A 14838-nucleotide genomic window follows, 5' to 3' on the forward strand; every position below is an offset into this window, starting at 1 on the left:
CACTAAACCCGCTCAAAGATGTAAACAACAATCCATGAGCAGCGCCTATTAGATGGAGGGGGTACGACAGCCCATCAGTTCCAGTCATTCCACCAGGAAGCAGGTACACGGCTTGTGTTGTCTGTAGTTCAACCACGCCTAGAAAAACAAAAGCGCGGTTCGATCGTGTCTCTATTATTACTTTGTGCCAATAAGGGCTCTCAAGAATGGAAGTGTCCAGGTATCTCAGAGAGAACCGAAACGATGTTGTTTGAAAATGGAGGAGAAACAGAGAGACATGAAGTGTCGATGATATGCCTCACTCAGGGTGGTCAAGGGCTACTACTGCAGTGGATGACCGCTACTTACGGATTATGGCTCGGAAGAACCCTGACAGTAACGCCACCATGTTGAATAACGCTTTTCGTGCAGTGTGAGACTTCAGATGCAGACAAGGGGAGCTCTGCAAGGTATGTTATGAGGATATTACCAAATGCACACACAAAAAAAAGTTTTGCACCACCCCAGTGCCCAGAACTCCAGAAGATATACCTTGACTGTGCATATTGTATCAAAGGCACAGTCCCTTTGACTGTTCAGAGATGTCACTAAACCCGCTCAAAGATGTAAACAACAATGCATGAGCAGCGCCTATTAGATGGAGGGGGCACGACAGCCCATCAGTTCCAGTCATTCCACCAGGAAGGAGGTACACGGCTTGTGTTGTCTGTAGTTCAACCACACCTAGAAAAAAAAAAAGCGCGGTTCGATCGTGTCTCTATTATTACTTTGTGCCAGGAAGGGCTCTCAAGAATGGAAGTGTCCAGGTATCTCAGAGAGAACCGAAACGATGTTGTTTGAAAATGGAGGAGATACAGAGAGACATGAAGTGTCGATGATATGCCTCACTCAGGGTGGCCAAGGGCTACTACTGCAGTGGATGACCGCTACTTACGGATTATGGCTCGGAAGAACCCTGACAGTAACGCCACCATGTTGAATAACGCTTTTCGTGCAGTGTGAGACTTCAGATGCAGACAAGGGGAGCTCTGCAAGGTATGTTATGAGGATATTACCAAATGCACACACAAAAAAAAGTTTTGCACCACCCCAGTGCCCAGAACTCCTGAAGATATACCTTGACTGTGCATATTGTATCACAGGCACAGTCCCTTTGACTGTTCAGAGATGTCACTAAACCCGCTCAAAGATGTAAACAACAATGCATGAGCAGCGCCTATTAGATGGAGGGGGTACGACAGCCCATCAGTTCCAGTCATTCCACCAGGAAGCAGGTACACGGCTTGTGTTTGTCTGTAGTTCAACCACACCTAGAAAAACAAAAGCGCGGTTCGATCGTGTCTCTATTATTACTTTGTGCCAGGAAGGGCTCTCAAGAATGGAAGTGTCCAGGTATCACAGAGAGAACCGAAACGATGTTGTTTGAAAATGGAGGAGAAACAGAGAGACATGAAGTGTCGATGATATGCCTCACTCAGGGTGGCCAAGGGCTACTACTGCAGTGGATGACCGCTACTTACGGATTATGGCTCGGAAGAACCCTGACAGTAACGCCACCATGTTGAATAACGCTTTTCGTGCAGTGTGAGACTTCAGATGCAGACAAGGGGAGATCTGCAAGGTATGTTATGAGGATATTATCAAATACACACACAAAAAAAAGTTTTGCACCACCCCAGTGCCCAGAACTCCTGAAGATATACCTTGACTGTGCATATTGTATCACAGGCACAGTCCCTTTGACTGTTCCGAGATGTCACTAAACCCGCTCAAAGATGTAAACAACAATGCATGAGCAGCGCCTATTAGATGGAGGGGGTACGACAGCCCATCAGTTCCAGTCATTCCACCAGGAAGCAGGTACACGACTTGTGTTGTCTGTAGTTCAACCACACCTAGAAAAAGAAAAGCGCGGTTCGATCGTGTCTCTATTATTACTTTGTGCCAGGAAGGGCTCTCAAGAATGGAAGTGTCCAGGTATCTCAAGAGAACCGAAACGATGTTGTTTGAAAATGGAGGAGATACAGAGAGACATGAAGTGTCGATGATATGCCTCACTCAGGGTGGCCAAGGGCTACTACTGCAGTGGATGACCGCTACTTACGGATTATGGCTCGGAAGAACCCTGACAGTAACGCCACCATGTTGAATAACGCTTTTCGTGCAGTGTGAGACTTCAGATGCAGACAAGGGGAGCTCTGCAAGGTATGTTATGAGGATATTACCAAATGCACACACAAAAAAAAGTTTTGCACCACCCCAGTGCCCAGAACTCCTGAAGATATACCTTGACTGTGCATATTGTATCACAGGCACAGTCCCTTTGACTGTTCCGAGATGTCACTAAACCCGCTCAAAGATGTAAACAACAATGCATGAGCAGCGCCTATTAGATGGAGGGGGTACGACAGCCCATCAGTTCCAGTCATTCCACCAGGAAGCAGGTACACGACTTGTGTTGTCTGTATTTCAACCACACCTAGAAAAACAAAAGCTGCGGTTCGATCGTGTCTCTATTATTACTTTGTGCCAGGAACGGCTCTCAAGAATGGAAGTGTCCAGGTATCTCAAGAGAACCGAAACGATGTTGTTTGAAAATGGAGGAGATACAGAGAGACATGAAGTGTCGATGATATGCCTCACTCAGGGTGGCCAAGGGCTACTACTGCAGTGGATGACCGCTACTTACGGATTATGGCTCGGAAGAACCCTGACAGTAACGCCACCATGTTGAATAACGCTTTTCGTGCAGTGTGAGACTTCAGATGCAGACAAGGGGAGCTCTGCAAGGTATGTTATGAGGATATTACCAAATGCACACACAAAAGAAAGTTTTGCACCACCCCAGTGCCCAGAACTCCTGAAGATATACCTTGACTGTACATATTGTATCACAGGCACAGTCCCTTTGACTGTTCCGAGATGTCACTAAACCCGCTCAAAGATGTAAACAACAATGCATGAGCAGCGCCTATTAGATGGAGGGGGTACGACAGCCCATCAGTTCCAGTCATTCCACCAGGAAGCAGGTACACGGCTTGTGTTGTCTGTAGTTCAACCACACCTAGAAAAACAAAAGCGCGGTTCGATCGTGTCTCTATTATTACTTTGTGCCAGGAAGGGCTCTCAAGAATGGAAGTGTCCAGGTATCTCAAGAGAACCGAAACGATGTTGTTTGAATATGGAGGAGGTACAGAGAGACATGAAGTGTCGATGATATGCCTCACTCAGGGTGGCCAAGGGCTACTACTGCAGTGGATGACCGCTACTTACGTATTATGGCTCGGAAGAACCCTGACAGTAACGCCACCATGTTGAATAACGCTTTTCGTGCAGTTTGAGACTTCAGATGCAGACAAGGGGAGCTCTGCAAGGTATGTTATGAGGATATTACCAAATGCACACAAAAAAAAAGTTTTGCACCACCCCAGTGCCCAGAACTCCTGAAGATATACCATGACTGTGCATATTGTATCACAGGCACAGTCCCTTTGACTGTTCAGAGATGTCACTAAACCCGCTCAAAGATGTAAACAACAATGCATGAGCAGCGCCTATTAGACGGAGGGGGTACGACAGCCCATCAGTTCCAGTCATTCCACCAGGAAGGAGGTACACGGCATGTGTTGTCTGTAGTTCAACCACGCCTAGAAAAACAAAAGCGCGGTTCGATCGTGTCTCTATTATTACTTTGTTCCAGGACGGGCTCTCAAGAATGGAAGTGTCCAGGTATCTCAGAGAGAACCGAAACGATGTTGTTTGAAAATGGAGGAGATACAGAGAGACATGAAGTGTCGATGATATGCCTCACTCAGGGTGGCCAAGGGCTACTACTGCAGTGGATGACCGCTACTTACGGATTATGGCTCGGAAGAACCCTGACAGTAACGCCACCATGTTGAATAACGCTTTTCGTGCAGTGTGAGACTTCAGATGCAGACAAGGGGAGCTCTGCAAGGTATGTTACGAGGATATTACCAAATGCACACACAAAAAAAAGTTTTGCACCACCCCAGTGCCCAGAACTCCTGAAGATATACCTTGACTGTGCATATTGTATCACAGGCACAGTCTCTTTGACTGTTCAGAGATGTCACTAAACCCGCTCAAAGATGTAAACAACAATCCATGAGCAGCGCCTATTAGATGGAGGGGGTACGACAGCCCATCAGTTCCAGTCATTCCACCAGGAAGCAGGTACACGGCTTGTGTTGTCTGTAGTTCAACCACGCCTAGAAAAACAAAAGCGCGGTTCGATCGTGTCTCTATTATTACTTTGTGCCAATAAGGGCTCTCAAGAATGGAAGTGTCCAGGTATCTCAGAGAGAACCGAAACGATGTTGTTTGAAAATGGAGGAGAAACAGAGAGACATGAAGTGTCGATGATATGCCTCACTCAGGGTGGTCAAGGGCTACTACTGCAGTGGATGACCGCTACTTACGGATTATGGCTCGGAAGAACCCTGACAGTAACGCCACCATGTTGAATAACGCTTTTCGTGCAGTGTGAGACTTCAGATGCAGACAAGGGGAGCTCTGCAAGGTATGTTATGAGGATATTACCAAATGCACACACAAAAAAAAGTTTTGCACCACCCCAGTGCCCAGAACTCCAGAAGATATACCTTGACTGTGCATATTGTATCAAAGGCACAGTCCCTTTGACTGTTCAGAGATGTCACTAAACCCGCTCAAAGATGTAAACAACAATGCATGAGCAGCGCCTATTAGATGGAGGGGGCACGACAGCCCATCAGTTCCAGTCATTCCACCAGGAAGGAGGTACACGGCTTGTGTTGTCTGTAGTTCAACCACACCTAGAAAAAAAAAAAGCGCGGTTCGATCGTGTCTCTATTATTACTTTGTGCCAGGAAGGGCTCTCAAGAATGGAAGTGTCCAGGTATCTCAGAGAGAACCGAAACGATGTTGTTTGAAAATGGAGGAGATACAGAGAGACATGAAGTGTCGATGATATGCCTCACTCAGGGTGGCCAAGGGCTACTACTGCAGTGGATGACCGCTACTTACGGATTATGGCTCGGAAGAACCCTGACAGTAACGCCACCATGTTGAATAACGCTTTTCGTGCAGTGTGAGACTTCAGATGCAGACAAGGGGAGCTCTGCAAGGTATGTTATGAGGATATTACCAAATGCACACACAAAAAAAAGTTTTGCACCACCCCAGTGCCCAGAACTCCTGAAGATATACCTTGACTGTGCATATTGTATCACAGGCACAGTCCCTTTGACTGTTCAGAGATGTCACTAAACCCGCTCAAAGATGTAAACAACAATGCATGAGCAGCGCCTATTAGATGGAGGGGGTACGACAGCCCATCAGTTCCAGTCATTCCACCAGGAAGCAGGTACACGGCTTGTGTTTGTCTGTAGTTCAACCACACCTAGAAAAACAAAAGCGCGGTTCGATCGTGTCTCTATTATTACTTTGTGCCAGGAAGGGCTCTCAAGAATGGAAGTGTCCAGGTATCACAGAGAGAACCGAAACGATGTTGTTTGAAAATGGAGGAGAAACAGAGAGACATGAAGTGTCGATGATATGCCTCACTCAGGGTGGCCAAGGGCTACTACTGCAGTGGATGACCGCTACTTACGGATTATGGCTCGGAAGAACCCTGACAGTAACGCCACCATGTTGAATAACGCTTTTCGTGCAGTGTGAGACTTCAGATGCAGACAAGGGGAGCTCTGCAAGGTATGTTATGAGGATATTACCAAATACACACACAAAAAATAGTTTTGCACCACCCCAGTGCCCAGAACTCCTGAAGATATACCTTGACTATGCATATTGTATCACAGGCACAGTCCCTTTGACTGTTCAGAGATGTCACTAAACCCGCTCAAAGATGTAAACAACAATGCATGAGCAGCGCCTATTAGATGGAGGGGGTACGACAGCTCATCAGTTCCAGTCATTCCACCAGGAAGGAGGTACACGGCTTGTGTTGTCTGTAGTTCAACCACACCTAGAAAAACAATAGCGCGGTTCGATCGTGTCTTTATTATTACTTTGTGCCAGGAAGGGCTCTCAAGAATGGAAGTGTCCAGGTATCTCAGAGAGAACCGAAACGATGTTGTTTGAAAATGGAGGAGATACAGAGAGACATGAAGTGTCGATGATATGCCTCACTCAGGGTGGCCAAGGGCTACTACTGCAGTGGATGACCGCTACTTACGGATTATGGCTCGGAAGAACCCTGACAGTAACGCCACCATGTTGAATAACGCTTTTCGTGCAGTGTGAGACTTCAGATGCAGTCAAGGGGAGCTCTGCAAGGTATGTTATGAGGATATTACCAAATGCACACACAAAAAAAAGTTTTGCACCACCCCAGTGCCCAGAACTCCTGAAGATATACCTTGACTGTGCATATTGTATCACAGGCACAGTCCCTTTGACTGTTCAGAGATGTCACTAAACCCGCTCAAAGATGTAAACAACAATGCATGAGCAGCGCCTATTAGATGGAGGGGGTACGACAGCCCATCAGTTCCAGTCATTCCACCAGGAAGCAGGTACACGGCTTGTGTTGTCTGTAGTTCAACCACGCCTAGAAAAACAAAAGCGCGGTTCGATCGTGTCTCTATTATTACTTTGTGCCAGGAAGGGCTCTCAAGAATGGAAGTGTCCAGGTATCTCAGAGAGAACCGAAACGATGTTGTTTGAAAATGGAGGAGATACAGAGAGACATGAAGTGTCGATGATATGCCTCACTCAGGGTGGCCAAGGGCTACTACTGCAGTGGATGACCGCTACTTACGGATTATGGCTCGGAAGAACCCTGACAGTAACGCCACCATGTTGAATAACGCTTTTCGTGCAGTGTGAGACTTCAGATGCAGACAAGGGGAGCTCTGCAAGGTATGTTATGAGGATATTACCAAATGCACACACAAAAAAAAGTTTTGCACCACCCCAGTGCCGAGAACTCCTGAAGATATACCTTGACTGTGCATATTGTATCACAGGCACAATCCCTTTGACTGTTCAGAGATGTCACTAAACCCGCTCAAAGATGTAAACAACAATGCATGAGCAGCGCCTATTAGACGGAGGGGGTACGACAGCCCATCAGTTCCAGTCATTCCACCAGGAAGGAGGTACACGGCTTGTGTTGTCTGTAGTTCAACCACACCTAGAAAAACAAAAGCGCGGTTCGATCATGTCTCTATTATTACTTTGTGCCAGGAAGGGCTCTCAAGAATGGAAGTGTCCAGGTATCTCAGAGAGAACCGAAACGATGTTGTTTGAAAATGGAGGAGATACAGAGAGACATGAAGTGTCGATGATATGCCTCACTCAGGGTGGCCAAGGGCTACTACTGCAGTGGATGACCGCTACTTACGGATTATGGCTCGGAAGAACCCTGACAGTAACGCCACCATGTTGAATAACGCTTTTCGTGCAGTGTGAGACTTCAGATGCAGACAAGGGGAGCTCTGCAAGGTATGTTATGAGGATATTACCAATTGCACACACAAAAAAAATTTTGCACCACCCCAGTGCCGAGAACTCCTGAAGATATACCTTGACTGTGCATATTGTATCACAGGCACAATCCCTTTGACTGTTCAGAGATGTCACTAAACCCGCTCAAAGATGTAAACAACAATGCATGAGCAGCGCCTATTAGATGGAGGGGGTACGACAGCCCATCAGTTCCAGTCATTCCACCAGGAAGGAGGTACACGGCTTGTGTTGTCTGTAGTTCAACCACACCTAGAAAAACAAAAGCGCGGTTCGATCATGTCTCTATTATTACTTTGTGCCAGGAAGGGCTCTCAAGAATGGAAGTGTCCAGGTATCTCAGAGAGAACCGAAACGATGGTGTTTGAAAATGGAGGAGATACAGAGAGACATGAAGTGTCGATGATATACCTCACTCAGGGTGGCCAAGGGCTACTACTGCAGTGGATGACCGCTACTTACGGATTATGGCTCGGAAGAACCCTGACAGTAACGCCACCATGTTGAATAACGCTTTTCGTGCAGTGTGAGACTTCAGATGCAGTCAAGGGGAGCTCTGCAAGGTATGTTATGAGGATATTACCAAATGCACACACAAAAAGAATTTTGCACCACCCCAGTGCCCAGAACTCCTGAAGATATACCTTGACTGTGCATATTGTATCACAGGCACAGTCCCTTTGACTGTTCAGAGATGTCACTAAACCCGCTCAAAGATGTAAACAACAACGCATGAGCAGCGCCTATTAGATGGAGGGGGTACGACAGCCCATCAGTTCCAGTCATTCCACCAGGAAGCAGGTACACGGCTTGTGTTGTCTGTAGTTCAACCACGCCTAGAAAAACAAAAGCGCGGTTCGATCGTGTCTCTTTTACAACTTTGTGCCAGGAAGGGCTCTCAAGAATGGAAGTGTCCAGGTATCTCAGAGAGAACCGAAACGATGTTGTTTGAAAATGGAGGAGATACAGAGAGACATGAAGTGTCGATGATATGCCTCACTCAGGGTGGCCAAGGGCTACTACTGCAGTGGATGACCGCTACTTACGGATTATGGCTCGGAAGAACCCTGACAGTAACGCCACCATGTTGAATAACGCTTTTCGTGCAGTGTGAGACTTCAGATGCAGACAAGGGGAGCTCTGCAAGGTATGTTATGAGGATATTACCAAATGCACACACAAAAAAAAGTTTTGCACCACCCCAGTGCCGAGAACTCCTGAAGATATACCTTGACTGTGCATATTGTATCACAGGCACAGTCCCTTTGACTGTTCAGAGATGTTACTAAACCCGCTCAAAGATGTAAACAACAATGGATGAGCAGCGCCTATTAGACGGAGGGGGTACGACAGCCCATCAGTTCCAGTCATTCCACCAGGAAGGACGTACACGGCTTGTGTTGTCTGTAGTTCAACCACACCTAGAAAAACAAAAGCGCGGTTCGATCATGTCTCTATTATTACTTTGTGCCAGGAAGGGCTCTCAAGAATGGAAGTGTCCAGGTATCTCAAGAGAACCGAAACGATGTTGTTTGAAAATGGAGGAGATACAGAGAGACATGAAGTGTCGATGATATGCCTCACTCAGGGTGGCCAAGGGCTACTACTGCAGTGGATGACCGCTACTTACGGATTATGGCTCGGAAGAACCCTGACAGTAACGCCACCATGTTGAATAACGCTTTTCGTGCAGTGTGAGACTTCAGATGCAGACAAGGGGAGCTCTGCAAGGTATGTTATGAGGATATTACCAAATGCACACACAAAAAAAAGTTTTGCACCACCCCAGTGCCGAGAACTCCTGAAGATATACCTTGACTGTGCATATTGTATCACAGGCACAGTCCCTTTGACTGTTCAGAGATGTTACTAAACCCGCTCAAAGATGTAAACAACAATGGATGAGCAGCGCCTATTAGACGGAGGGGGTACGACAGCCCATCAGTTCCAGTCATTCCACCAGGAAGCAGGTACACGACTTGTGTTGTCTGTAGTTCAACCACACCTAGAAAAACAAAAGCGCGGTTCGATCGTGTCTCTATTATTACTTTGTGCCAGGAAGGGCTCTCAAGAATGGAAGTGTCCAGGTATCTCAAGAGAACCGAAACGATGTTGTTTGAAAATGGAGGAGATACAGAGAGACATGAAGTGTCGATGATATGCCTCACTCAGGGTGGCCAAGGGCTACTACTGCAGTGGATGACCGCTACTTACGGATTATGGCTCGGAAGAACCCTGACAGTAACGCCACCATGTTGAATAACGCTTTTCGTGCAGTGTGAGACTTCAGATGCAGACAAGGGGAGCTCTGCAAGGTATGTTATGAGGATATTACCAAATACACACACAAAAAAAAGTTTTGCACCACCCCAGTGCCCAGAACTCCTGAAGATATACCTTGACTGTGCATATTGTATCACAGGCACAGTCCCTTTGACTGTTCCGAGATGTCACTAAACCCGCTCAAAGATGTAAACAACAATGCATGAGCAGCGCCTATTAGATGGAGGGGGTACGACAGCCCATCAGTTCCAGTCATTCCACCAGGAAGCAGGTACACGACTTGTGTTGTCTGTAGTTCAACCACACCTAGAAAAAGAAAAGCGCGGTTCGATCGTGTCTCTATTATTACTTTGTGCCAGGAAGGGCTCTCAAGAATGGAAGTGTCCAGGTATCTCAAGAGAACCGAAACGATGTTGTTTGAAAATGGAGGAGATACAGAGAGACATGAAGTGTCGATGATATGCCTCACTCAGGGTGGCCAAGGGCTACTACTGCAGTGGATGACCGCTACTTACGGATTATGGCTCGGAAGAACCCTGACAGTAACGCCACCATGTTGAATAACGCTTTTCGTGCAGTGTGAGACTTCAGATGCAGACAAGGGGAGCTCTGCAAGGTATGTTATGAGGATATTACCAAATGCACACACAAAAAAAAGTTTTGCACCACCCCAGTGCCGAGAACTCCTGAAGATATACCTTGACTGTGCATATTGTATCACAGGCACAATCCCTTTGACTGTTCAGAGATGTCACTAAACCCGCTCAACGATGTAAACAACAATGCATGAGCAGCGCCTGTTAGATGGAGGGGGTACGACAGCCCATCAGTTCCAGTCATTCCACCAGGAAGGACGTACACGGCTTGTGTTGTCTGTAGTTCAACCACACCTAGAAAAACAAAAGCGCGGTTCGATCGTGTCTCTTTTACAACTTTGTGCCAGGAAGGGCTCTCAAGAATGGAAGTGTCCAGGTATCTCAAGAGAACCGAAACGATGTTGTTTGAAAATGGAGGAGATACAGAGAGACATGAAGTGTCGATGATATGCCTCACTCAGGGTGGCCAAGGGCTACTACTGCAGTGGATGACCGCTACTTACGGATTATGGCTCGGAAGAACCCTGACAGTAACGCCACCATGTTGAATAACGCTTTTCGTGCAGTGTGAGACTTCAGATGCAGACAAGGGGAGCTCTGCAAGGTATGTTATGAGGATATTACCAAATGCACACACAAAAAAAAGTTTTGCACCACCCCAGTGCCGAGAACTCCTGAAGATATACCTTGACTGTGCATATTGTATCACAGGCACAATCCCTTTGACTGTTCAGAGATGTCACTAAACCCGCTCAACGATGTAAACAACAATGCATGAGCAGCGCCTGTTAGATGGAGGGGGTACGACAGCCCATCAGTTCCAGTCATTCCACCAGGAAGGACGTACACGGCTTGTGTTGTCTGTAGTTCAACCACACCTAGAAAAACAAAAGCGCGGTTCGATCATGTCTCTATTATTACTTTGTGCCAGGAAGGGCTCTCAAGAATGGAAGTGTCCAGGTATCTCAAGAGAACCGAAACGATGTTGTTTGAAAATGGAGGAGATACAGAGAGACATGAAGTGTCGATGATATGCCTCACTCAGGGTGGCCAAGGGCTACTACTGCAGTGGATGACCGCTACTTACGGATTATGGCTCGGAAGAACCCTGACAGTAACGCCACCATGTTGAATAACGCTTTTCGTGCAGTGTGAGACTTCAGATGCAGACAAGGGGAGCTCTGCAAGGTATGTTATGAGGATATTACCAAATGCACACACAAAAAAAAGTTTTGCACCACCCCAGTGCCGAGAACTCCTGAAGATATACCTTGACTGTGCATATTGTATCACAGGCACAGTCCCTTTGACTGTTCAGAGATGTTACTAAACCCGCTCAAAGATGTAAACAACAATGGATGAGCAGCGCCTATTAGACGGAGGGGGTACGACAGCCCATCAGTTCCAGTCATTCCACCAGGAAGCAGGTACACGACTTGTGTTGTCTGTAGTTCAACCACACCTAGAAAAACAAAAGCGCGGTTCGATCGTGTCTCTATTATTACTTTGTGCCAGGAAGGGCTCTCAAGAATGGAAGTGTCCAGGTATCTCAAGAGAACCGAAACGATGTTGTTTGAAAATGGAGGAGATACAGAGAGACATGAAGTATCGATGATATGCCTCACTCAGGGTGGCCAAGGGCTACTACTGCAGTGGATGACCGCTACTTACGGATTATGGCTCGGAAGAACCCTGACAGTAACGCCACCATGTTGAATAACGCTTTTCGTGCAGTGTGAGACTTCAGATGCAGACAAGGGGAGCTCTGCAAGGTATGTTATGAGGATATTACCAAATACACACACAAAAAAAAGTTTTGCACCACCCCAGTGCCCAGAACTCCTGAAGATATACCTTGACTGTGCATATTGTATCACAGGCACAGTCCCTTTGACTGTTCAGAGATGTCACTAAACCCGCTCAAAGATGCAAACAACAATGCATGAGCAGCGCCTATTAGATGGAGGGGGTACGACAGCCCATCAGTTCCAGTCATTCCACCAGGAAGCAGGTACACGACTTGTGTTGTCTGTAGTTCAACCACACCTAGAAAAACAAAAGCGCGGTTCAATCGTGTCTCTATTATTACTTTGTGCCAGGAAGGGCTCTCAAGAATGGAAGTGTCCAGGTATCTCAAGAGAACCGAAACGATGTTGTTTGAATATGGAGGAGATACAGAGAGACATGAAGTGTCGATGATATGCCTCACTCAGGGTGGCCAAGGGCTACTACTGCAGTGGATGACCGCTACTTACGTATTATGGCTCGGAAGAACCCTGACAGTAACGCCACCATGTTGAATAACGCTTTTCGTGCAGTGTGAGACTTCAGATGCAGACAAGGGGAGCTCTGCAAGGTATGTTATGAGGATATTACCAAATGCACACAAAAAAAAAGTTTTGCACCACCTCAGTGCCCAGAACTCCTGAAGATATACCATGACTGTGCATATTGTATCACAGGCACAGTCCCTTTGACTGTTCAGAGATGTCACTAAACCCGCTCAAAGATGTAAACAACAATGCATGAGCAGCGCCTATTAGACGGAGGGGGTACGACAGCCCATCAGTTCCAGTCATTCCACCAGGAAGCAGGTACACGGCTTGTGTTGTCTGTAATTCAACCACACCTAGAAAAACAAAAGCGCGGTTCGATCGTGTCTCTATTATTACTTTGTGCCAGGAAGGGCTCTCAAGAATGGAAGTGTCCAGGTATCTCAAGAGAACCGAAACGATGTTGTTTGAAAATGGAGGAGATACAGAGAGACATGAAGTGTCGATGATATGCCTCACTCAGGGTGGCCAAGGGCTACTACTGCAGTGGATGACCGCTACTTACGGATTATGGCTCGGAAGAACCCTGACAATAGCGCCACCATGTTGAATAATGCTTTTCGTGCAGCTACAGAACATCTTGTTACGACTCAAACTGTGCACATAAGCTCCATGGCGAGGTCCATCCTTGCAACCATGACACAGTGCAGCGAGGTACAGATGGGCCCAACAACGTGTCGAATGGATTGCTCAGGATTGGCATTACGTTCTCTACACCGATGAGTGCTGCCTATGCCTTCAACCAAACAACTGTCGGAGAAGTGTTTGGAGGCAACCCGGTCAGTCTGAACGTGTTAGGCGCACTGTCCAGCGAGTGCAGCAAGGTGGAGGTTCCCTGCTGTTTTGGGGTGGCATTATGTGGGGCCGACTTATGCCGCCGGTGCTCATGGATGGCCCCGTAGTGGCTGTACGATACGTGAATGCCATCCTTCGACCAATAGTGCAACCACATTGACAGTGTATTGGCGTGGCATTCGTCTTTGTGGACGACAACTCGCGCCGTCATCTTGCACATCCTGTGAATGGCTTCCTTCAGGATAATGACATCACTCAACTAGAGGGACCAGCATGTTCTCGAGATGTGAACCCTATCGAACATACCTGGGATATACTGAAAAGGGCTATTTATGGACGACGTGACCCACTAACCACTCTGATGGGTCTACGCTGAATTGCTGGTGAGGAGACGGACAATGTTGACGATCAGTGCGTTTGATGTTTGGATAGTATGCCACGACAAGCACAGGCATGCATCAATGCAAGAGGACGTGCTACTGGGTATTAGAGGTATTGGTGTGGACAGCAGTCTGGACCACCATCTCTGAAGGTCTCGCTGTATGGTGGTACAACATGCAATGTGTGGTTTTCATGAGCAATAAAAAGGGCGGAAATGGTGCCTATGTTGATCTATATTCTAATTGACTGCACAGATTCTGGAACTCTCGGAACAGAGCTGATGCAAAACTTTTTTTGATGTGTGTACAATAAAACGATATTTGCTTTTCTAACTTAGGCCGCTGTACGCTGTACTATGGATGTGGAAAAAGAGCACATGTAGTGATGGAACTCACTGCAGAGTAGAGGCGGTGCTGCCATCAGGCCAGAGTGTGGAGTGCAGAGTCGTGGGTGGTGCAGCTGTGACCGAAGTCCAGCCACGGTTGCTGTGCAGCTCAGTAGCGGGGGTGGTCCTGCCATCTGCAGTTGCTGGCGGTCTGCACAGAGAGGCAATGGTTAGGATAGTATTTCACCTGGAGGCTGGAGGACAGCTTACCACAGACAGTAGTGCTGAGGAATTGCGTCCGCGCGCGCGCGCGCGCGCGCGCACGCACACACACACACACACACACACACACACACACACACACACACACAAATAATGGGATACACATTGCCGACAAAAACAGTGGTTCAGCTAAGATAGATGACTTATCATTGCTCTAATCAGTTTACACTATGCTTCTCCAGAGTTCCCCACAGCAATAGCCTGGCATCTGAATCAACCGCGTGCACCGAAATAAAGCAGAGATGAAAGGTACATACAAGAGTCGACAGTTATGCTGGACTGATGTGACAATGACTGGTTGCCAGGTTTAGAATACATAACAACAATCACTCATAAATTTCAAAGGCAACAA

General features: G+C 47.1%; 1 protein-coding gene across 1 annotated transcript in view; it reads right to left on the reverse strand.

Annotated features, from left to right (window-relative positions):
- LOC126212750 (serine/threonine-protein phosphatase 6 regulatory ankyrin repeat subunit C-like) overlaps nucleotides 1-14838 on the reverse strand; it is a 160643-nt gene that overhangs the window by 123669 nt on the left and 22136 nt on the right. The window contains exon 7 of the mRNA XM_049940158.1: nucleotides 14275-14415. Coding sequence (XP_049796115.1) covers nucleotides 14275-14415 — 141 coding nt within the window. The remainder of the gene's footprint in view (nucleotides 1-14274; nucleotides 14416-14838) is intronic.

This window comes from Schistocerca nitens, chromosome 11, assembly GCF_023898315.1.
Source record: "Schistocerca nitens isolate TAMUIC-IGC-003100 chromosome 11, iqSchNite1.1, whole genome shotgun sequence".
Taxonomy (NCBI): domain Eukaryota; kingdom Metazoa; phylum Arthropoda; class Insecta; order Orthoptera; family Acrididae; genus Schistocerca; species Schistocerca nitens.